The sequence below is a fragment of the Canis lupus genome, chromosome 9, assembly GCF_003254725.2.
Source record: "Canis lupus dingo isolate Sandy chromosome 9, ASM325472v2, whole genome shotgun sequence".
In the NCBI taxonomy this organism is placed as follows: Eukaryota; Metazoa; Chordata; class Mammalia; order Carnivora; family Canidae; genus Canis; species Canis lupus.
In genome coordinates, this window is record NC_064251.1 from 49,161,175 (window position 1) to 49,185,780 (window position 24,606).

Sequence of the window (24,606 nt, forward strand, 5' to 3'; positions counted from 1 at the left end):
GGGCCTGTGTCACTCCCTGGGCTTTGTCCCAGCGAGTCCTGTGAACACTCCCAGGCCCAAAGAAGTTGTTTAGGGACCCAAGCCAGGTCCACGAGGAAGGCTGCACCACCGCCAAGCCCCCATCGGCCCACCCCTAAGCAGGTGCCCAAGCTGTCCAGAGCCAGCTCCCACCCCCCTGAAGCTCTGCTGGGAACACTGAGCCCTCTGCAAAACAGTAGCATATTTAAAAGATGGTTGCACCAGGCACAAAGGGGGCCACAGTGCCTTCAGCTGACCTTGAGATTCTACAGACAGGGCCGGAGGCAGGGAGGAGGATGTCCTGCAGCTGACACCCCCATAAGTCAGGCCTGGACTCTTCTCTATCAAGGGCCCCTCCCTTTTTGACCCACACAGGGTCATAGCATGCTCAACTGCCTGGGTCCTGCTGCACAGACCCCACAGCACACGCGGATACAGCATGGTGGGAGGGGCTATGTGGACGCTCAGTCCCAGATACAGACCTGCCAGGACCCCAGGCCAGCACCTGAGGATCCTACTCACCCCAAAGTCAAAGCAGTTGAAGGAAGATCGGAAGTAGCTTCTGGGCCCCAGGCCATACATCTTCAATGACATCTCTGTGAGGAAGAGACCCAGGAAAACAAACTCTGCAAAGTCTAGGAGAAGCCGGAGAAGAGGGGGATTAGCTCTCAGCCTCCTCCCACCTGGCTCCAGCCCAGACTGGAGGACACCAGACCTCTGAGCTTCCCAGGGTTGAGCCCTGCAAGCCTGGTCTGTGGCCCCTGAGCTGGGGAATCACAGCTCAGAACGAGAATGATGAACCAACTGGGACTGGGAGGGACACACAGATGCTGGCTCCACTTTGACACGTGGTACGTGTCCAGTGCCTACAGCACCAGAGATAGCCATGCAGGAGGCGAGACCCTGGGCCTGGGCTCAGGAGTGCGTTCTTGGTGCCACTCAGCACCCACCGGAGGATGGGCTTGGACTTGTCCTTCCACCTTCAGGCTTGCTCCCCGCCTCATGCTGTGAGCACCGCAGAGACCCTCAGCCTCCTCATCAGAATTGCCCCATATTCCCGCGGGAGCTTCCCTGACACCTTCCTCAAAACCCCACATCATCGTGTTTGCTGTGACCTTTGCTCACCTGGCACATGGGCATTGCCTGGCCAGGCAGCCTGAGGCTCCCAGGAGGGCCAACGCTTGCTTGGGGCCAGGAGGATATGGCCCCCTCACTCTGTGAGGCACTCAGAGGCTCCTGCAGTCGCCTCCACCTTCCTGCAGGTGCCCCTCCTGCCTCACCCTGGAGTCCTGCCACCAGCGGTATGGACCCTCAAGGGCCTAGGAGCCAAAGGGAGGCCATGCTGGCCGCACTGGAACTAAGGGCAATACTGGGGAATCCAGACACACAGACAGCAGGACCCCAAGCCAGGCCGAGCTGGTCCAGGAGCCAGACAAAGCCACAGACAGCACAAGGCACAGCCGGGCCCTGGCTCCAGCCAAACCAGGAATGCCAGATGCCAGAACAAGGGCACTGCCTTTGATCCTTCCCCACGAGTGTGGAGCTGGCATTGGCATGTTATTCTGCAGAGCAGCCCACAGGGACCATGCCTACCTCTAGCCCCTGGGCAGCTCAGAAGCGTGGGCAGGGCTGGCCCCAGAGGGTCCAGGCCATGAGCATGAATGGACGGTAAGCTTCAGAGAAGTCCGCTCCCTGGAAAGTTATCAGCCCAGCCTCCCTGTGGCTTCTAGTACTCAGATCACTTGGGAAACTGGACCCCAAGCACCTCCTGGTAGAACAGACCACACACCTCCTGCCAACCCTAGGGACCCCAACGTGTGCTGTCTTCCACAGCTCTCCACCAGCACTGTGCTATGGACACTCAGCAGCCTCTGCTAGGGGCAAACCTGCAATAGCCCAGATGCTGCACAGCCCTGCTGCCCACGCAGCCCTCTGCACGGCCCGAGGTCTCAGGTAGGGAACCCCTCCTCTGCCCTGACTACATGGATAATCAGCTCCTGGCAGCAACTCACACAATCAGCCTGGCCTCTGAGGCCAACCAACAAGTCAGTGACTCCCCAGCCATGCATGGGATCTGTCATGAGAAGGCAAAGCTGACTCCCTCGAGGAGCCAAGAAGCCAGCGTGCCAGGCACAGATGTCCACCAACCTGGGCAGAAGAACCCACTCCAGCCAGGTCTGAATGACTGAACACTGGTCCTGGCTGTGCGGAGCAGCAGGCATGAGGGGTGGTTGGAGGACAGCACCGTGCCCCCAAGTCCAGCTCAGAATGCCCTAGCAACCTGCCAAGATCCATGGCTGCTGAATCCCAGAACCTCTCCACATGTGCCCTGGGGCACCCCACAGGAAGACCTCAGACCCTGGAGAAAGAGGCCACAAAGATGGGACTTCCAGCTGCCCGCATGCCAGGCCCTGGAACTTCAGCTGCCTGGTCACTGATCCTGCTCCCAGGAGATCCAGTGAGGGCACCACGAGGAGCAAGCCCAGGACCTGCCGAAGGTGCGACTTCTTCAGGAAACAGGAACAGTCCTGCCAGCCCTCTCACTCTCCTGAGGAAGAAACACCCTCGGCTTCATATGCTCACTATCCGTTCATTCACTCCTGAATCATTCGTTCAACTCCCAGGCACTGGTGCTGCCTTGAACCTAAAGAGGAAACAGAGATGACCCCTCTCTCCAGGCGCATGCCAAGGGGGAGCCAAGGCAGATGTGAACACTGTTCCATGTGTCAGGGGACCCAAGGGGCAGAGGAGAGGGTGGTCAAGGTGAACTGCAGGGCCAAGAGGGCTCATGCGACAACAAAGCCCAACAGCCGGCTGCCTGTTTGAGCACAGCACCCCCTCCCCCTCACCAGCTAAGCTTTGGGGGTTCTAGAGGTGCAGCAGGGGTGGATCCTGGCTGGACAGATAACCATGGTGCACAGAACTCACTGTCTGCACCGTGGCCAGCCTCAGGGCAGCGCCCTGTGGGGAGCTCCAATGCTGCTAGTCCTGGTGGGCACCCCCTTCCTACCTCAGCCACTGCCTCTACCCCTTGCAAGACTTGCCCTTCCTGGCTAGATCAGCCCTCCTCAGCTCCAGTCCAGCCGAGGATGGAGCCCAGGACGCTGAGCAGAGGTATGTACACCCAGCATGCAGCCACCTCTCCTGCCAGCCTGGGAGCTCCCTGGTAATGCCATGAACTCAGAAATTCCCAGGGAACCACAGAAAAGACAGAGCAGCAAGAGGGAAGATCTGGGGCCAGGCCCAACAGCTGGGTACTCTCAGTCCTATGCTCCCACACCACAGACAGGTGGCCAGGCTGTGCAGCTTCTCATCTGCCCCTCGGGTGGCAAATCCCCAGGAAACAAGGAATAACCACAACACTGACTGGGAACCATGGGAAGGAAAGGCCTGGATGCCCCAGGAATAGCTCCCTGGGCCCCTCCGCCTTCCTCTCCACCCTTCCCCATTACATGAGAGATCTCTATACAAATGTGAGAAACTATAGCCCAGCGTTGCATCCCCAACAGTCACCGCCACCCACATGTGTAAGTGGCCTGTGGAGCCATCAGAGTCTAGAGCTCCTAAGAACACTTCCAGAGCTACCTAAGCTTCTGCTTAGAGCTGACCAGGCTCTGTGGTCTGAAAGAGGGGAGTGTGGCTGGCCCACCAGGGAACTCAAGTCCAGGACAGTTCTCTGGAGAAAAGACTCTCTTGCCACCTCAGGGTAGCTTCAGGCATATAGGACCCCCATGGTGAAAGCAAGGCCCTGATGGGAGCCCAAAAAAGGTCCTATGCCCACCAGCTCCAGATCAGCCCCAGATACCAAGCAGTGTGATTGCAGCTGACCTCCAGGGAATGGGAGATGGAACCCCTGACCAGAGAACAGAAACCACCAATGAGCCTTCATCTTGAGATCTTGTGAGGTGGGATGACAGACCAGGACCAGGCTCCCCATGACCTGCAGAGCCCTAGGACGTGAAGGGCTGGTCCTGGAAGGGCATCCCTGGTTCCTGCAGAGGTGCAAGCGGCCTCAACCACCCTGGTCACCTTCCTCTCCTCCTTGGAAATGTAACAAGAGAAGTCATGACTCAGACTCCAGTGGCCTATCCTTGAGCTCATCGACACGGGTAAGTTAGCCCTGGTCTCAGACACAGGTTCAACAATCAAAAAGAAAAGTGCAGACAACCAAAGGAGCCCAGGAAGAGCCCAGAAAGAGCCCCAGGAAGAGCCCAGGAAGAGCCGAGGAGGCAGGACTCTTTTCTCCTCAGGGGTCCTGGGAGGGAGCTCCAGCCTTGTGGCAGATTGGAATGAGGGGCTAAGTGCCCTGGTCCACAGGTCTGAGGCCCTTACAAGGGAGGACACAGGTCCATCTGGCCTGGCTTATGCCTGCTCACCCCATCAACCTCCTCCCAGGGTGCCCTGGACCCCTCATCATTTCCCACCACACTGACAGATGGTTTATAGCCCGTTCCAACCAGCTAGGCCTCCTGCCACCTGGGACGGGGAGCTCAGGCCCCAGCAGAGGCCCTTGGGGCCCTTTGGTCAGTGCAGGGGTCCTACCCAGGGCATTCCAAGGCAAAAGGCTGTGAACCAGGATTTCCAGGCTGTAGACCAGAGGTGGTTCGGGAAGAGGTGAGGGGGAGGCCCAGGCTGCAGCTACGTACACAGCGCCGTGGTGAGCCGCTGTGGCTGGTTGTAGTGCACCATGGCCACGCACAGAGTATTCAGGGCCACCACACACAGCACCACCCAGTAGAAGCTCTGCGCCTTCACCATGCGTCGGATGAAGAACCGGAACATCTTCTCCTTCCTACGGAAGTACGACGAGCTCTCCGTCTTCCCGCTCTTGAGGCTGGCACGGGCAAAGGGGGATCCTGGGGGAAGAAGGGGTCACTGAGGACACACTCTCCCTCCACAGACGTGTGCCCCATGGACACGCTCCCCCGCCCATCTCAGAACTCTCCCATGGGCACCTGTCCTAGCCCGGGCCTAGCCCAAGGCCCGAGTCCTGGTTGCAGGCACCACGTGTGTCAGACCCTGTGTGCTACTGGCATTTAGCTGATGACCCCTACACATCCAGTGAAGGGTCTTGACCCCAATCCCATGTCACAGATGAGGGGACCAAGAGCCTTGTCCCCACAGTCACTAGGCTCCTAATGGCCTCAGCACCCCAGGCCACCTTCCAGCAGCCCCAGCCATCCCAACCCCTCTGTGGGCCTCCCTCTCGCTTCAACTCGGATCAGCAACCACTGCCTACCTATTTTTTAATTTTTTAATTATTTAAATATTATTTAAATTTCTATAATTTAAGTATATAAATATAATATAAAACATTAAAATATATTGTTTAATTTTTATTTTTTTATTTTTTTTATTTTTTTTATTTATTTATGATAGTCACACAGAGAGAGAGAGAGGCAGAGACATAGGCAGAGGGAGAAGCAGGCTCCATGCACTGGGAGCCTGACGTGGGATTCGATCCCAGGTCTCCAGGATCGCGCCCTGGGCCAAAGGCAGGCGCCAAACCACTGCGCCACCCAGGGATCCCCATATTGTTTAATTTTTAAAAAATATTTTATTTATTTGAAAGAGAGAATACAAGCAAAACAGTACAAGCAGGGAAGCAGCAGAGAGAGAGGGAGAGGCAGGCTCCCCACTGAGCAGGGAGTCTGACATGAGGCTCGATCCCAGGACCCTAGGATCATGACCTAAGCAGAAGGCAGACACTTCACTGACTGAGTCATTCAGGAGCCCCGGCCACCTATTCTTAAGTACTTTTACTAGAACTCAGCCAAGCTCCCTGGTTTGCCTCTGGTCCACGGCGGCTGTCCTGGTGCAGAAGCAGAGGGGAGGCAGAGACACAGCCTCACATGGTCTCTGCAACATTTGCCTATGAAGCTACCACAGCCTCCCCATGCCTCCATGTGCACAATCCCTCTGCTCTGCTGTGACAATAAGTGTGAGATGCTTCCCACTGCTGGTTTCTTTCCACAGCTGGCTGCTCCCCAGCTTCACACTTGGACTTTGATGGCACCTCCATAAAACACCCTTCTGTGGGTGCTCCTTCTGAAATATGGTCATCACCCCCCAGCAATAATCACAACTCACACCATCTGCCCCCATATTGGCTTGTTGACCTGTTCTGTGCCCCGCTTCCAGACCAGACCACACATTCTGTGAGGATAGGAGAGGACAAGGCACTCACTTCAGCCCCACGTACTCCTTGACAAATGAGCCAAGGGTGGGTGGTGAGTATGCATGGCTGTCTCTCAGCATGGGCTTCAGGTCCCCAGATGAGAGTGTGGAGTATGTGTGTGTGTGTGTCCCGCGATGTCCTATGGACATGCACATACATGTGTGTGCGCACCCAGACTCCTGGTAGCACACTAATAGCATTTTGGGACTAGTATCCTTGAATTCACTGAAATGAGAACAGGCCCTGAGGTCTTTGGAGAGACTTATCTGTATGCTGACCAGCTGCATGGGTGGGGAGATGCTATGTACAGCAGCCCCAAACACAGAAAGTGGGCCCAGAGGACAGGATCCATCAGCCAGCCCTCTGAGGACCCTCACAGTGCCCCAGATGCCAGACCTCATCTATACCCATGGAAGACATGGCCCCATCACAGCCTCCTGAGAAACCAGGACACAGCCTCACAGTCTATGTCCAGCCACCAGCCACTGCCAATTAGTCAGAGTGACCCCATTCAACAAAACCTCTTGGCCAGCCTTACTAAGGGCTGCAAAGTGCCAAGGCCACAGCCAGACACACCTACTCCCTCCTCAAAAATGGCAGTAGGGCCCCAAGGAAGGCAGGCAAGCAGCCCCGACAAGGAAAGACCACATGTGCAGAGCCATGCACAGGTCCACCTGGAGAACCCACAGGCTCAGATGTCCCAGCACTTCCTGAGATATTTAGAAACGAAGTCACACACATACACTGCAGAGCACACACCCACACCCTGACCACCTCACTGTCAAACACACAACCACTCATGGAATCATACAGGGACACACCTGTGAGCACACACAGGGTCACTCTGGGAAGGAAGGTAAAGGGGACATGTGACTCATATGAACCACTTTGTGTGTACACGTATAGCCAGCGAGACAAGCAGCAAGTTCTCCAGGGGAGGCTCCATGGCCATCCCCACCTGGCTCACTGGACCTGCCCAGTAAGAACCAGTGAGCCCTTGCCATGCAAAAGGCCTCACGGGAATGCTGCCCTACCACAGCTTCTGACCCCCCAACCCACCCAAGCCCACATGTAAACCACCACACAGCTTCACCTGTCAAGGCAAACCCAGTGGTGTCTGCAGCCACAGTTGTGTAAAACCATGCACCCCTGCTTAGCTCTTGAAGGCCCACCCATCCCCCCACAGCACACTTCAAGGGATGGGATGGGGAGCGAGAGCCCCAGCACTGCACAAGGTGCTCCCTGCTCCATCCCAAGGGAGAGGTGTTTCTACACACATGCCACGGCACAACTAAGGACAGAGACCTGCAGCCTCCTGGCCTCCACTTGGTCAGGGAACAGGGAGATACAGGCACACACCACACAGGCACTGGGTCTCTGGAGACAGGTGCAGGCCTCGGAGGACAGCCTTTCCCAGCAGGCAGCCAGTGTGTGCTCAGCTCAGCTCTGGACAGTGAGTCCAGCCCAGCTCTTTGGTGAAAGCAGGGGTCCACCGTGTACACGGACACACGTCCTGTCAGAACTGTAGCTCTGGGAGGGAAAACCGTGAGAGACTAGGACTGCTTTTCCTCACACTGCGCGTTTTCCATATTTACCTTAATCAGTGTATATTCTTTATAATCAAAAGGCTTATTTCAAGGAAAAGAACGTATCATCAAGCTAGAATAAATCAAGAATCAAATCAACCTGTGAATGACAGCAGTGAAACATGAGTGAGAATGATGTTCGACTGAACGCAACATCTGGATCTCTTTCCCTCATGCTCAAAAGGGAGTTCATTAGTTAACATAAAATCTATGCTGGCCCTGCACCCATCCCTTCCACAAACATGTACAGTCTTGTGTCAGGCCCTAAGCGGCAGTGAGAAGACAGAAGGACTAAGATCCATCCCTGCCCTCAGTGACCCCACTAGAGGCCTGTGAAGGGACGGAGGAGAAATGTGTGTCTCCTTCCTGCTCAGCCGTTACACTCATCAGCATGGGATGATGAAAGTGATGTTCAACAACAAGCCACAGAGACACAAGCCCTGTCCCCCCTGCCCTGGGCACACAGCTTTCTACCTGTCTCCATCATCATTAGTCATCCTGGTCGTTGCTAATACCCTCACTGTCCAGGCCCCGAGAGTTCCCCACGATACCCAACTACTTACACAACCTAGAGAGTCCTCACTCAAACACAGATGGCAGGTAACCTGGACCTCGCGGGTTGGGTAGGAGTCAATGGACGATGGCATGGGGGCTGGCACATGGGCCTAAGCAACAGTGCTGGCGACAGGGTGGATTGAGGGGCGACAAGCCAGTGCCCGAGACACGGTCGTGCTTGGACATATGGACAGATGGAGAAGGTGTCTTTCCTCTCTCCAGCCCATGCCCAACCTATCCCCAACCGGCCCCCAACCAGCCACTGCTGAGGTCTGAGGCCCCGCTGGGGACCGCGGAGGAAAAGTAAGCAAAATCCCAGGGACAGAAGTATAGCACCAAACCTATCAACAGAAAACTGAAAGGAGAGACTTTCTGGAGAAAAAAGTAAATTCCCTTCAGCAGATGAAAGGAAAGGAGCTTCTGTCTTAAAACCCTGAAGAGTCCTGAAGGACAAGCATAAGCTGTGTTGAATGAGGGCAGAAACCGTGAGGGACACAGGGTGAGACAGGAGCCAAGTGGAGATGGGACCAAAAATACTGGGATTCCAGGTGCAAAACCAAAAAGGAGATGAGCTCATTACACCAACAGGAAGGCGCTCTGTGAGGGGTGAAGGAAGGCTCCTGACCCTGCCAGCAGGGGTGAGGCCAACAGCACAGAGCAGAAGGAGGCCGCACAGAGGAGCACCCAGGAGAGCAGAGGCTGTGGAAGCCACAGGACAGGGCCTCTGAAACCAACCCCATGCGCGTGAGCAGCCGCCTCTGCGAGGGCAGCAACCATAAGGACCAAGGGTTCTGGAGTAGCAGCCATAATAGAGACTGAGGACAGCCCAGGGCCACAGTCCTCAGACAGGGAGGGAGAAGGGGGTGGGGAGGGGAGGGAGGGCGGGAGGGAAGGAAGAGGGAGAGGGGCAGGAAGGCAGAGGCAGAGCAGGTCATATCTTGACCTTTGGGGCACACAGGGGCAGGCTGATGGCAAATAGAGCAAGTCCTTCACGGACTGGACGGTGAATCCCGTCAGTAAGGACACAAGACCCCGCAGTGAAGAAGCTCCAACCACGGGCGCAGGGGAGGGGAGCAGTGAGCAGGGCGGATAACTGAACTGGATGCAAAGTGCGGAGCCTGCGGTCTAGGCCGAGAGAGGCCACCACACAGGCATCAGGCAGAGGGGCGGCACCGCCTCTGTGTCCTCGCAGGTAAAAAAGAGACAAAGAACAGGTTGCACGTTTGGAAGAAATTGGGAAAGTAATAATAAAGTCAATCAAAATAATGTAGAACTTGATGAAGATCCAAGTGGATGTCATGACATTTAAGACAGGAAGTGTAAAATCGGGAGATTTTATGTGATAGTCAAGGCCTATCAGGTATGTGTGATCCAAATTTGTAAACCAGACCACAGCTTGCCAAGCGGAGAAGAGCAAGAGCAACATAGCAGGTCCAGGCCCCAAAGGCCCAAACCCTCACCACTGGGTGTTTCCCCGCCCCCCAACAGCCTCTCCATCTAGCCCCCCAGCCCCCCATGCGCTCTCTGTCCAGCCCCACAGTGTGCCCCCAGCCCCCCCACAGCCTCTCTGTCCAGCCCCCCAGGTGCGCCCCCCACACTCCCAAGGCCTCTGTCCAGCCCCGACCCCTGGGGGAGTGAGTCTCCCCCAACTACACGTTGGGCGGCACACCCCGTGTGCTCGCCTTCAGAAAGCACCCAGACCCCGAGGCTCCCGCGCCTCCTTCCCTTGGGGCCCCGCAGCGTCTCCCCTCCACACGCCCTCCAGTGGCCTTCACCTCCCACAACCTCATCCCTGTGGCACTGAGCCCCCAGCCTCTCCAGCCACACGGGCCTCTCTGGCGGTCTCCACCTGTGCTGCTCCCTCCTGCATGTTGCCGGAATGTTCTGACTTCCTCGCTTCCTTCAGCTTGACCCAGAGGCGAGGACCCTAACTGTCCCCGAGGGTCCTTCCGAGGCCTTTCTCATTAAACGCCCAAGCCCCTTAGCCCTCCCAGCCCTTCTCAACTCTGCCCTTTTCCGGGGGTGATGCGCTGCATACGTTTCCTGTTATTTTGCTTGTGATCTGATGCCACCCTGGAGGAAAAACCACGAGAGGAAGGGGCGCTGTCGTTCTGGTCAATGCTGTCGCCCCAGCATCGGGAACAGAGACCCACACACCATGGGCTCATAATAAATCTGCTGAGAGAATGAATGAACACACAGTGACAGCTGAACACAGGACAGATGAAGAGAATGATGAGAAAAGTGCAGGTGACTCTACAGAAATGAGTGTGAAACGTTGAAGAAATGGAAGATTTCCTCACAAAGCATGATTTATAACACTGGTCCAAGTTTCTTTTAATTTTGGGTTCACAGTTTTATCTCACCTCTGGAGAACAGATTGGCTAGATGTTATTAAATTATTCTAAGCCATAGAAAAAGACTTTAAAAAAATCATTCCGATTATTGCTACAAAATCAGAATAAAAACTAGGTAAACTCGGTATTTAAATATAACTACGTGATAAATCTGTAAAAATTGTAACAAAAGTCCGACCCACCACACACATTAGCCTCTTATTAATTAGCAAACACAAACCGCCCGAAAGAAAAATGGACAGGATATATGAAGAATCCCCAAAACCCAGATTCCAATGAGAAAACTGACGTTTGAAAAGAGACTCACAAATCACTGGTAGTGAGTGAAATGAGAATGGCAGTCCTAAAGAAACATCGTTTTATCATCATCAAAGTGGCGTCAAGCCAGCAGACATCACACGTGGCTCTGGCACGGACTGGAGGGGGCATGCTAGGAGTGAGGAGCCACTGCAGGGACAGAAGCCCTTGGAAGGAAGCGCAGGTGCTTACAGGGTTCAGTTTTCACGATGAAGATAAAACAATCTAAAAATAAATTAATGGCCATGGACAGAGAGCAGCCCAATGATCTATAGTGACCCCACAGAGCACTATGCAGCCGCTGCTGAGGTCGAATGACAGTCAGGCTTCTGGGGGTGTGGTCTCCAGCTCGTACTGAGAATCCGTGTGAAAACACTTCTATAACATGCAAAGGTCTCAGAACTCTACATGCGTGTATGTGCACGTGCATGTGTGCATTTATGTGAGAAATGGGTAGATCCCAAGCTACTGACACCAGGTGCTCAGTGGGCCTGAATGAGAAAAAAAAGAGGGAGACAGATAGATGATGACTGGCAGGTGATGAATCAATAGATACATAGATTGATAGATGATTGATGATAAGTGATACATAGATTGGTAGATGGAAAGAGACACAGGACATGGATAGATTGATAGACACACAAGTAACTGTGCTCGTAAGTGTGACCATGCCAGGAGAGCAGACCTTGACCGTGGTGCACTCACTGCTGGAGACCAACACCAGCTGCACAGTGAACGACCCGGTGCCTCAGTGAGCTGCTCCCTGCCACGCACACCCTTCTCCAACTGCTGAGGCAGAGAGCCCCGGAACATGTAGTAACAGGGTGCTTGGTGGGAAAGGCCTGGCATACCAGCCACGGGATGGAAACCAAAGCAGCTCCGAGTGATGAAACTAACCACAGTTGTTCTTCCACTGTTAGAGATGCGGTCGGAGCCAGAGGCCCAGGAGCACGGATGGCAGGCAGGGGCTGGGAGAACCTTTCGGTCCCCATGGTGGGGTGCATGCGGCCCAAGGCTCAGTGTCCACACAGGGGTGGCATAGCCAGGGGCAGCATAGCCAGGGGCAGCAGCAGTGGGCAGGGGAACTTCTAGGAGCTGTACATACTCCCCCTCACTGGCTGCGGGAAGGACAGTGGGACACACACAGTAGGGCAGAGGGTGCTCTCCCTGCTGCCAGGAGCCTGGATGCAGGAGGAAGGCAAGGAGGGACCCTGAGGGCTGGGGAACCCAGGGGACAGGCAGGAAGCCAGGTGCATCCTCTATACCCTGTCTGGACAGACACCACCCAGCTAGAAGGACTCAGAGACTCACCAACAGCACAGAGGTCAGGAAACCGGTCCTCTCCCTCCTCGGCATGGATCAGGTCATTCCGGCTCTTCTTCGTGGCTGCTCTCTTCAACACTGCTTTAAACAACGGTGGGGAGAGGGGACGGCATGAGCCAGTACAAGGTGACCCCGTCAAGGCTGGGCTGTCCTTGAGCTGAGGGTGTGTCCATCTTCCGGGGTCCCCCATCCTGGCCCCTAGGAGCCCCTCTGGGTCTTTAGAGCAAAAGGGACAGGGATTTGCCGTGGAATCCCACCTTCCCTTTCTCCACACTGCTGCCAGAGGGAAGCCCCAGCTCCCAGGGAGATCAGGCCAAGGCCAGAGCTGCAGCCAGTCATCCAGCAGCCCACACGGCAAGGCCAGGTGGGAGCAGGGACCAGTCAGGCCTGCGGAGGGGCCAGCGCAGACCAGTTAAAGCTCCAGCTGCAGGTTCTACAGAGGCAATGGCAGACATGGCCAACCTCTCTGGCCTCTGCATCGATGTAAAAAGAGGACAGCCTTCCCGCCACTGAGGCTGTGCTAGTAGCCTGACTGGTGACTATGGCCACACTGGCCGCCCTGGTCTCAGTGGCCCCAGACTGCCAGGGGTCCTTTCAGGGCTGCATGGGAGCCCTATCATCCTGAGCCCTGCAGACAGATGCAGCTTGGCTTAAACCTGATGGAAAGCTTCTAGAAGCTGCAGCGCCCAACAGAACTTTCTACAATGATGGAAATGATTTACATCTATAGTGACCAACATAGTAGCCTCGAGCCCCATCTGGCTATGGGACGCTTGAAATGTGGTGGGTGAGCCCGAGGAACAGGACTTTCACTTGTATGTGACTGCAGCGCACTTACAAGTACACTGGACAACACAGCTTTCGGGACCATACTGTGGGCACGGGCTCCTCTGGGTCCCAGGCTGACACTTTGCAGGTGTCTGAGCCCCCCAGCAGCTGCATGCACTCTGGTCCATTGCACACAAGCCCCCAGGAGCACACACTGACCTCCAGATAGGGTTCCACCCAGGACCGTGCATGATGTGACAGATGGCAGCAAGAGCATCATGCATCGCCCGTGCGAGCATGCACACACATCTTGCTAACAGCATTGACAGTGGTCACCTACCATCCAGGGGGGACTTCTCCTCCGCATTCTTGTCCTCCTCGGCCAGCATGACTTCCTCTGCGAGTGACACATAGCCTCAGGTTGAAGCCTTCCCGTCCCTACCCCCAACCGGGGCTCGCTACCCAGAAACACACAAAGATGAAGGTGCCCCTCTGCTGCAGGATCTCACCTTCTCAGCCCTAATAGCTCCAGCAGCCTGTGGGGCTCATGGCAGAGCGTCTCCTACTAGGACAGACGCCCTCTACATGTCCCGCAGACAGTGCCCTGAGGGGGGCTTGGCCTATTTCCATGTTCCCATCACCCCCTGCCCCCAAGAGCAGCCACTAGGTGACAAAGCACAGCAGGTGCCCCATATGGAGGAAGGAATGCTGGTCTGGGGCGGGGCGGGGGGGGTTAGTCAGAACCCCAGGGCACGGAGCACAGGGCAGGCTCATGTCAAGGGCAGGGCACTGGAGTCTGACAGGCAGAAACTAGCCCTCGGCTGGGCCAGGCCAGAAGCCTCCATTACAAAGGCCAGCGTCCCCAGAGCCACATAAGAACACACCTCAGACGTCTCAGCACCCCTCCCCTACTCTGGCGTCACCCTCCCCAGGGCCCTGACAGTGGGGGGGCCACAAGCATAGCAGCAGCCCTTGGTGCTCACCGGCTTTGAAGATCCACTCCAGGTACCCGTTGAGCTCCCGCTCGATCTGCTGCTGGCGGCGGAGCTTCAGGAATGCCCGGCGGTTCTCCACCCTCTCACGCTCCTTGGCAAACTCTCTGTATTGTGCAGGGGCCGGAAAAGTAAGCAAATCAGGTGAGTGTGAGCACAGCCACCAGCCCCACGACACAGAGGCAGACGGGGCCCAGGAGGCCACATCACCACAGCCTCTGCCAACCTGACCCCTCCTTCCTCAGATCCTCCCGCACAGGGATAGCACTTCAGCCCCCAGAGTGGGTGCCAGAGACAAGGAGAGGCCAAGGGCACACCCTCCGAGGCTGGGTCCTGCCATCAGCCATCCCACAGAGAACTTCTGTGCGAGAACTGCCCAAAGGACTGGCACTTTGCTTCTTCTGCTGGTTCAGACCCGGAGCCCTTGCTGGGAGGGGAAAGGCTGACAGGAATGGAGCCAGAAGGGACTGGATGGGGGTGAGCCAGGCATGGAAGGAAAACATTCCAGAGCCCCTGCAGCCACCTCAGCCAAAGCTGCAAGGCTCACAGTGACCAGGAGAGACATCTCTGCCCACCTTCGTCCTCAGCACCCCAGCCCAGCCTCCCAGCCCAGCCTGTAGGCTCCTACAGGCACATGAGAACACCGCAGTACCCATGCACACATGCACCCTGTGTCCAGCATGGCAAGCCTCTCAGCCCAGGCTTGGGACAAGACCAGGTCCCCAAAGGACAGATGGGCACACCCCACACCAAAGCAGTGATGTCTGTTCTCAGCTGAATGACTATTTCTCCTCCAGAAGAGGCAGCTTCTGGGCTTAGAGCCCAGCAGGCCACACAGCCACGGCAAGAAAGAGAGAGCTTGGCTCTGGCCAGCACTGACCCAAGCCCATGACCAGTGTCTACCAGGGCCCGAGTTATGGCAACCCTGGCAATGAGAGGAGCCAGCTCCTGCCTGGACCTCCCATCCCTCCCAAGCCCCGAATCTGCAGCGACACAGGGCGCCTCCCCTCTGTCCAGGCTCTCTGCCTTAGCCTGATGAGGGCAGGCGGGCCAGGGGGGCAGACGTAGCACAGTGACACCGCTTGAGTCTGTCTGAGAGCCCCCAGCAAAAAAACGCTGCAGCCATCTCTGCCTTGCACAGAGCAGCCACTTCTTACATGGCAGCCAACAGCCTGTCCTCCCTGGGCCTCAGTCCTCACTGCTAGGAAAAGCCACAAGAGAAATTACTGACCCTGCTCCTCCCAGATGCTTTGGGGATGACAGCCTGTGGCATGAAGGAACACAGGGCTTATTCCCTCCCAGGCCTCCCAGCAGCTCCTGCCCAGAGTCCGCAGAGCCATGGCTGGACCGAGCCTGCACGGTAAGCTTTCCCCGAGTCTGGTTCTAGAGGCCGAGTCTAATTACTGCAGCCTGGAGTGCAGCCAGCATGGGGCCCACAGGCAAGGCACTGACTAGGGGCCTTGCCGTGCCCAAGCCTGCCCACACCTGAAGGAGAATCTGGGAGTCCCTCTGCTGGGCCTGGATGGCCAAGGGAGGGCTCAGCTGAGACTAATTGGGAAAACCATCCCACATCACCCCAACCTCAGAGGCCAGGATGCTCACAGGTGGGAAGAGGCTGGGAAGCCACAAAGTTCATGGCCCTGCTCAGTGAGGAGCCACCCAGCCTCAACCCCTCAGTCCTTTCTGCACATTCTTCAGGGTAAGCCGCACAAAGCCACCCCAAGCAGGCTGCTCTCCCAGCTCACCATGAACCCACTCATGTTCCTACCACCTCCCCACTGTGCACTGTCCTCAGCACAGAGCCCACGCTCCACACAAGACTGCCGTCTGCCAGCCCCAGCACCCTCTCCCCTCCACACCTTCTGGTTCCAGCTCTAAGCACCCTTGCAGCACACATTGTGTCCTTCTGGGTAGCCCAAAGCCTCTACTCCAGCTCTTCTCTGCCTGGGACACCCTTTCCCCTCCTTTGCTACATTCACTGCTGGTCTCCCTTTGGGTCTCAATGTAAATGCCCTTTCCTGAGCATTATCTGAGTCCCAGGCCTCCTCTGGATTCCCTGTGCAGCTCAAATCATGCAATTCCATCAGACGAGAAGTTCTATATGCATCCACTGGGCTGTGGGTTTGCCTGTCCCTATGGAGGTGCTCGGAAAGACATGCCAGTGACATACCACTTACAGGACAGGATGGAGGCTAAGGACACATTCCAGAGTCAAAGCAAGCAGGCCTTGGCCTCCAACCATTGTCCTCTCAATGGCTGTTCCTTTCTAGGCCCCGTGGATCTACCAGGCTCTCCCCGAGCCTACCTCAGAAGCCCTGGACCTGAGCAGGAATCTTCAGGGTGGGCAGGATGGAGATGTTCTTCTCCAGCCTTACAGGGAGTATGATACCAAGGTGGTGACAGAGCACAGACCAAGCCTTCCCTACACAGCTTCCCCAGACTGGTGGAAGTGGGGGAATCCCCAAACACCAGCCCCATGTGCCCCTAAGCACCAGCATGTCTGTAGTCAGTGGCCCCACTGTGAGGTCAGGAACCACCTCCCTTCAGGAAGGAATCCCAACCCCTCACCCTCTCTGGTTCTCTCCTGTAGGAGCTCAGCACAGAAAGGTATCTGGAGAGGAGGAGCAAGCCAGGGGCCAAAGCTAGGGTGGGGATCCCAGTGACCACTATAGACAGGATATAGGGCTGCTCCTCACTCTCCACTCTACCAGGGAAGATCCTCTAGGCACCAGGGCTGCCAGCAAACCCCACCATGGACCCCAGTGAGATCCAGGAGCAGCCCCTCCACCATCATCAGGGGCCAAGGTGAAGGCCAAGGGTGAGATGGAGGTAAGGAGGCCAAGAGAGAGTCAGCATAGTAGCACAGAGGAAAGGCTGGCCAGAGCTCAGGATAGTGGGAGTGGCCACCACAAAGGGTGGCCATGAGGCCAGGCCAGGCCCCGACATCACACATGCCCATGTCTGACTCTACCACCTGTCCCCTTAGCCTGAGAACACAGAGGGGCAGGCAGGCAGCACACAAGCCCACAGGGCCTCTTACCCTGAGAGCACACCCAGCACCAGGTTGAGCATGAAGAAGGAGCCAATGATGATGAGAGGGATGAAGTAGAGCCAGTTCCAAGTGTTGCCAGCTGCATCATTTGTCTGCAAGCAAAAAGGAGATGAGGAAAAACAGGTGGACAAGACACATAGCCTGGGCTGTAGATGTGCCCTTGACCCCTCCTCAAACACTTGGCAGGGCCTAGGCAGGGAGAATTCAGATATTGGGGGGTCCAGGTAGGGCCCACATGAAATCTGCCTACCCTTGCCCCACAGAGCTTTCTTTGGAGATGTCTTGGAGCTCTCAAAGAACCAAGGACAATTAGCACTCCTGGTCACTGCCCAACAAAGCTAAAAAGCTAAGGAATTGTTCCAGGGAGCCAAAGACTTCCAAGATACCTGGAAGGCTGCATGCCTGGCCTCCGCTTAGATACCTTCCTCATTCTTCCCAGGCTACTGGACATACCAGTCAGCTCTAAAGACATTTCTCTTGAATGGGGCCCACAGGCCCCAGGCCCAAATCTAATCTGTCTATAGTAGCTTCCATAGCTCAGAGGCAGTGAGCCCTATGCCATATGTCCCCCATATCAAGAGCAAGCCTACAAGTTCCCCAGGAACAGTTCTTACCATGTGCCTGGCTTAAGCTAGAAGCCAGCACTCATGTATGATCCAAAAACAGAATGCAAGGAAGGGCATCTCCCAGATCTTTTGACTTTTATATAGCCTGGGTCTCATGATATGATACCAAGTGTCCAATTTTTAACTGAAACTCATTTGCTATTCCAAGAACCAGGAAAACCACAAACTGAATGAAAAAAGATAATCAATAGATGCCATGATGGTTAATTTTATGTGTCAACTTGACTGGGCCATGGGGTCTCCAGATATTTGGTCAAATATTATTCTGGGTGGTTCTGTAAATGTGTTTTTAGAAGAGATTAGCATCTTAATTGATAGAGTAAAGCAGATTGCCTTCCATAAGGTGGTAGACCTCATTCAATCAGTTGAAAGTCTGAAGAGACAAAAAAACAAAAAACAAAAAAACAACTCCCCTCCGAGTAAAAGGAAATTCTCTAGTAGACTGCCTTCAGACTTCATCTGTACCATTGGCTCTGTTGGGTCTCCACCTGCTGGCTTTCAGACTGGCACCATAACACCATCTCTCCCAGGTCTTGAACCTGCCAGCCTGAACTGCAGATTTAGATTTACCAACCTCCATAATCACAAGAGCCAATTTCTATTAATCAATTGGTCAGTCTCTCTCTTCATACATATCTATGTATGCACACATACATATATACACATCTTACTGGTTCTGTATTTCTGGAGAACCCCGACTGGTGCATATTGCCAACACTAAGATGACAGAGATGAGAAAAGTATCAGACAAAGACTTTAAAGCAGCTATTATAAAAATGCTTTAAAGAGCAATTATGTACACAGTTGAAACACACTCAAAAATAGAAAGTCTCAACAAAGAAATAGTATCAGCAGACAAGTAGAAGATATAAAGAAGAACCAAATGGAAAACTTAGAACTGAAAACCACAATAATCAAAATAAAAATCTAAATGGAAAGGCACAGCATCAGAATGGAGGAGAAGGGGGAAAAAAATCAGTGAACAGTAAAAGGGAACAAGAGCAGTTACCTAGTCTGATAAGCAGAGAGAAACTGGATTTAAAAACAAAAACAAACAAGAAAATCTCAACAACCTGTGGGACTATTAACAAAAGATCTAACATTCATGTCCTCAGAATAGCAGAATACAGGACAAAGAGAAGGCTGAAAAATACTCACAGACCTAAAGACAAGAACAATAACTAGAAAACTCCTAAAAAGAAAATACAGAAGTGAAGCTTCATGACTTTGGATTAGGTAATGAATTCTTAGCTATAACACCAAAAGCACAATGGTGAAAATAAAAATAGAAATATGAGGGCAGCCCGGGTGGCTCAGTGGTTTAGCACCGCCTTCAGCCCAGGGCCTGATCCTGGAGATGTGGGATCGAGTCCCACATTGGGCTCCCTGCATGGAGTCTGCTTCTCCCTCTGCCTGTGTCTCTGCCTCTCTCTCTCTCTCTGTCCCTCTCTCTCTGTGTCTATGAATAAATAAATAAAATCTTTTAAAAAATAGAAATATGAGACTTCATCAATATAAAAATCATTTGTACTTCAAGTGACACTATCAAGAAAGTGAAAGGATAACCCACAGAATATGACACAATATTACTATTGTGTCACAGAATATGTGACAAATATTGTGTCACAGAATATGACACAATATTTACTACAATATTTACACAAATAATATTTATAATATCATATATCAGATAAGGGTCTAGCAGCATAATATAGAGAGAAAAATTACAAATCAATAAAAAAATGACAAATTAACCAATTTTAAAATGGGAAGAGAATCTGAATATACATTTCTCCAAAGAAGACATATAAGTGGTGCAATAAGCACATAAAAGATGCTCAATATCATAAGTCATTAGAGAAAATGCAAATCAAAGCCAAAATGAAACACCACTTCACTTCATGGTTGTTTGGTTAAATTTAAAATTAAATTTTAAGGACAGCCCGGTGGCTCAGTGGTTTAGTGGTGCCTTCAGCCCAGGGCCTGATCCTGGAGACCCAGGATCGAGTCCCACGTCGGGCTCCCTGCATGGAGCCTACTTCTCCCTCTGCCTGTGTCTCTGCCTCTCTCTCTCTCTCTGTGTGTGTGTGTGTGTGTGTGTGTGTGTGTCTCATGAATGAATAAATAAAATCTTTTTTAAAAAAATAAATTTTAACAGGAAACAACAGGTGCTGTTGATGACGTTGAATAAAAGGAGCACTCATGCGCTGTTGGTAGGAACGCAAACTGGTGCAGCCACTGTGGGAAAGAGCATGGAGGTTCCTCAAAAAGTTAAAAATAGAACTACCCTACAATCCAGCAATTGCACTACTAGGTATTTACCCCCAAAATATAAGAACACTAATCCAAAGGGATACATGCACTCCAACGTCTATAGCAGCAGTATTTACAATAGCCAAGATATGGAAACAGCCCAAGTGTCCACTGATGGATGAATGATAAAGATTATACACATGCAATGCACACACACATACACACACACAATGGAATACTATCCAGCCATAAAAAAAGAATAAAATCTCTCCATTTGCAACAACACGGATAGAGAGTATTAAGCTAAGTGAAATAAGCCAGTCCAAGAAGACAAATACCATATTATTTCATCCGTATGTAGAATTTAAAAAAAAAAAAAAAAAAACAAATGAGCAAATTAAAAAAAAAAAGAAACAGAAAGACAAACCAGGAAACAGACTCTTAACTTACTATATTGTACACCTGAAACTAATAAAACACTGTAAAGAAAATAATAGAAATCACTTATATCATGAATGAATAAATGGATGTTTTAAAATTAAATTTTAATTTTACTAGGATGCTTAAAATTAAAAAGACAGATGATAACAAGTGTTGATGAGACCGTGGAGAATTTAGAGTGCTTGTGCACTCCTGGTAGGATATAGGGTGCTGCAGCCACTGTGGAAATCAGTCTGGCAGCTCCTCAAAAGGTTACACACAAAGTTACCATATGATCTAGCAATTCTATTCCTAGGCATATACCTAAGGGAACTAAAAACATATTCCACACAAAAACTTGTACATATTGGTTCATAGTAACATGATTCATAATGTACAAAAGTTGAAACAACCTAAATTTTCATCAGGGCATATCTGCTTAATGAAATCATATTTGATAATCAAAGCAATGAGATACTGATACTTGCTACAACATGGATGGACCTTAGAAACACAAAAGTCCACATATTATATGATTCCATTTATAGGAAATGTCTGGAATAGACTAATAGAGACAGAAATGTATTAGTGGTTACCAAGGGCTAGTGGATGGAAGAATGAGGAATGACTGCTAATGGACACAGGGTTTCTTTTTTGCTTGACAAAAATCTTCAAAAATTAGATAATGCTGATGGCCACACAACCCTGTGAACATACAAGAGTCATTAACTTTATACTTTAAAGTGGTGAATTTTATGGTATATGAATTATATCTCAACAAAAGTGGTATTTGAAAAGAAATCCATGAAAGAAATCTCTAGACTTAGATTGCATAATTTGTACCAATGGTACCAAAATGTATCAATTCTCTGCAAAAGAAATAATACCACTTACATAAATCTCTTCCAGAAAATGGAAGAGATAGAATTACTTCCTAATTCATTTCTAAATCTTATATTGCCCTCATACCAATACCAAACAAAGACAATTCAAAAAAGGTGGAAATTACAGACCAAAAGACCTCATGAATATAGATACCAGAATCCTTAATGAAATATTAACAAATAGAATTAAGGAAAATATAAAGATAATTATACATGATGACTAGATGGAGTTTATTCCTGTTTACGCTCAAGCTGTTTCAAAATTCAAAAGTCAATCAATATAATCCACCATATTACAGGCTAAAGAAAAAAATCACATTATCATATGCAGAAAAAGTATTTTACAAAATTCAATACCCATGCATGATAGAACCCCTCAGAAAAGTAGGAATAGGGGAACTGCCTCAGTATGATAAAGGGCATCTACAAAAAAAAAAAAAAAAACAGAAAAACTTACAGTTAATTTTACACTTAACAGTTAAAAACTGAATGCTTTTTCCCTAGGATTAGGAGCAGAGAAATATGTCTGCTCTCCCCATTCTTATTCAACATAATGGTAGAAGTTTTGGCCAGTGCAATAAGGCACAAAAAGGAACTAGAAGGCATACAAATGTATGCAGGACTTGTATGCTGAGAACTACAAAATGCTGATTAGAGAAATCAAATATAATCTACAAAAATGGAGAGCTATACCATGCTCATGGATTGGAAGACCCAACATTGTAAAGATGTCAATTCTCCAAAATAGAATAAAACAGGAAAGATCAGTCTACCTGCTTTAAAAGATTTACTCTACAGCACAGCTACAATAATGAAGGTTGCATAGTATTGGTAGAGAGGGACACATAGATCATTGGAACAAAGCAGACCCACACAGGGCATCTACCTGGCTAAGTCAGTGGAGCATGCAACTCCTGGTCTCACGATTTTGAGCTCAAGCCCCACGTTGGATGTAGAGCTTGCTTTCAAAAGGAAAGAAAAAGAAAGAAACAGACCCACACGAAATACACCCAATTATTTTGGCAGAGGTGCAAAAGCAAGTCAATGGATGAAACATAGCCTTTTCAACAAGGGGTGCTAGAGGAACTGGACATTCATAAGTTCAAAAAAAGTGAAGGAGGGTCCGCCCCGGTGGCCCAGCAGTTTAGCGCTGCCTGCAGCCCAGGGCATGATCCTGGAGACCCTAGATCGAGTCCGACGTCAGGCTCTCTGCATGGAGCCTGCTTCTCCCTCTGCCTGTGTCTCTGCCTCTCTCTCTCTCTCTCTGTCTCTATGAATGAATAAATAAAATCTTTAAAAAAAAATGAAGGAAGGGAAGAAGGGAGGGAAAGGGGGAAGAGAAAAAGAGAGAATCTAACCTAAACCTACCACTTTATACAAAAATTAACTCAAAATGGATCATGGACTTGCATATAAAATCTTAAAAAAAAAAAAAAAAGCAAGAGAAAATCTTCAGAATTTAGGACTACGCAAAGAGTTCTTAGACTTGACCACAAAAGGCCAATCCAAAAAGGCAAAAATTGATAAATTGGACTCTATCGAAATTTAAAATGCTTGCTCTGTTAAAAAAAAAAAAAAAAAAAAAAAAAGCTTGTTCTGTGAAAGATCAGGTGAAGGGTATAAGTCAAGTCCATGGAGTCAATGACTAGGAGAAATATTTGCAAAACATATCTGAAAGAGAACTAGTTTCTATAATATATAAAAACTCCACAGCAAAATAACAATCCCAACAGCGGAGGAGGCAAGATGGCAAAAGAGTAGGTAGGGGTCCTCCATTCATCGGGTCCCACAGACTTGCCTAGATAACCTTCAAGACACCCTGACCACCTATGAATTCAACCTGAGGCGTAAAGAGAGAAGAGCTGGGATGCTACAGAGAGGAAAGGATCGCTTCTGATAAGGCAGGAAAGCCAAGAAGAAAGTAGGGGAGGGGAGCCGCGGGGAGCCGGGCAAACCGGCAGGAAAGCCAAGCTGCAGACAAGTGGGAACTTTAAAAATCCACGCCTGAGTCTTCCGTGACTGGAAAGTGCTCAGCAGGGACATGGGGCAGGCAGAATCGCAGGAGGAGCAGTCGAGCCGCAAGATTCCCAGAGACACAGTCAGACTAGGGGCCCCCCGGGGGGAGCTCAGCGCCAACCGCGGTCAGATCCCGGTAAAGGGCTGGAGCGCCGCAGCCCTCGGGGGCACGTGGTGTGGGAGAGGCCAGCGGCTGCTCGGGTGCTCGGGTGCTCGGGTGCTCGGGTGCTCGGCTGCTCGGCTGCTCGGCTGCTCGGCTGCTCGGCTGCTCGGCTGCTGCGGAGCTCCCCAGCCCCTAGAGCCGGGCAACGGATGGAGGCGGCCGTCCTCTGTTCCCTGTGGGAGGGGTAGGCCCCAGGAGCGCAGGTCCAGCGGCGCAGGGCCCTGGATCCGAGGGCACCAAAGTGGACAGAGCCGGCTGCCCTCCGCTGCCCTCCGCTGCCCTCAGGAGAGCCGACCCGGGGGGCACAGCACGGCGAGAACTCTCCTGCCGCTCATCTGTGCAGATCCGCGCACGCGCGCCTGCCCCGGGGGCACCTAGGCCAGCGCGCACCGGGAGACCGCGCTCTGGCGCTCCCAGGGAGCTCTTGGCTCCGGAGCTGGAGATCTGGACGCCGCCATTTTTTTTGTTTTTTCTTTCTTTTTTCCACCGTTCAGGGCCGCCGGGGAACAAAGGCCTCCCGGAGTAAACTGCTCCCACCGAGCCCGGCACCTAGTAGGGGCGGGGCAGCTCTGCCAGGTGCACACACCTGCGAGTCAGCGCAGCAGGCCCCTCCCCCAGAAGCCCAGCTGGAAGGACGGGGAAGAGCAAGTCTACTGACCAACCAGCACTGGCAAGCTCCAGGACTCACGGAATAGTATACAGAACTAGAGGTTTTGTTCATTACAATTCATTTATTTTAAGGTTAAAATTTTCTAATTTTTTTTTTCTCTTTTCCTGCCTTAACTACTATATTTTACCAACTCTTCATTTTTAACCTTTTTCCTTTTTGGCTTTAATATTTCTACAATTACATGTCTTAGGTATATTCTTCATTTTTAGATTCCCTTCAACATACTCAATTTAATTTTGGTAGATACATGAGTCATGAGTTTTTGTTTTTTGTGTTTCTTTTTTTCTGTCTCATTTTGTTTTACATGGTGGAAGTTAGTACCTTTTAACACACAGACCACAATACACCCAGAACCAAGTGGAACACTGTGTTGGTTCATTCTGTGAAACTATATTCTCTCTTCCTTCCCATTCTGCCCCCCGCTCTTTTATCTTGTTTATGCTCTTGT

General features: G+C 51.8%; 1 protein-coding gene across 8 annotated transcripts in view; it reads right to left on the bottom strand.

The window, feature by feature from the left end:
- CACNA1B (calcium voltage-gated channel subunit alpha1 B) overlaps nucleotides 1–24,606 on the bottom strand; it is a 196,327-nt gene that overhangs the window by 119,415 nt on the left and 52,306 nt on the right. For 6 of the 8 annotated variants that reach the window (XR_007413239.1, XR_007413238.1, XM_025476035.3 and 3 more), the window contains exons 7-12: nucleotides 17,115–17,218; nucleotides 14,066–14,181; nucleotides 13,423–13,479; nucleotides 12,303–12,395; nucleotides 4,665–4,874; nucleotides 541–653 (exon numbers count right to left, since the gene is read on the bottom strand). Coding sequence is in view for 6 of the 8 variants with exons in the window: in XM_025476035.3 (XP_025331820.1) it covers nucleotides 541–653; nucleotides 4,665–4,874; nucleotides 12,303–12,395; nucleotides 13,423–13,479; nucleotides 14,066–14,181; nucleotides 17,115–17,218 (693 nt within the window). In the remaining 2 variants the exon portion in view is untranslated. The remainder of the gene's footprint in view (nucleotides 1–540; nucleotides 654–4,664; nucleotides 4,875–12,302; nucleotides 12,396–13,422; nucleotides 13,480–14,065; nucleotides 14,182–17,114; nucleotides 17,219–24,606) is intronic. The other 2 variants (XM_025476036.3, XM_049114901.1) reach the window with 1 other exon arrangement.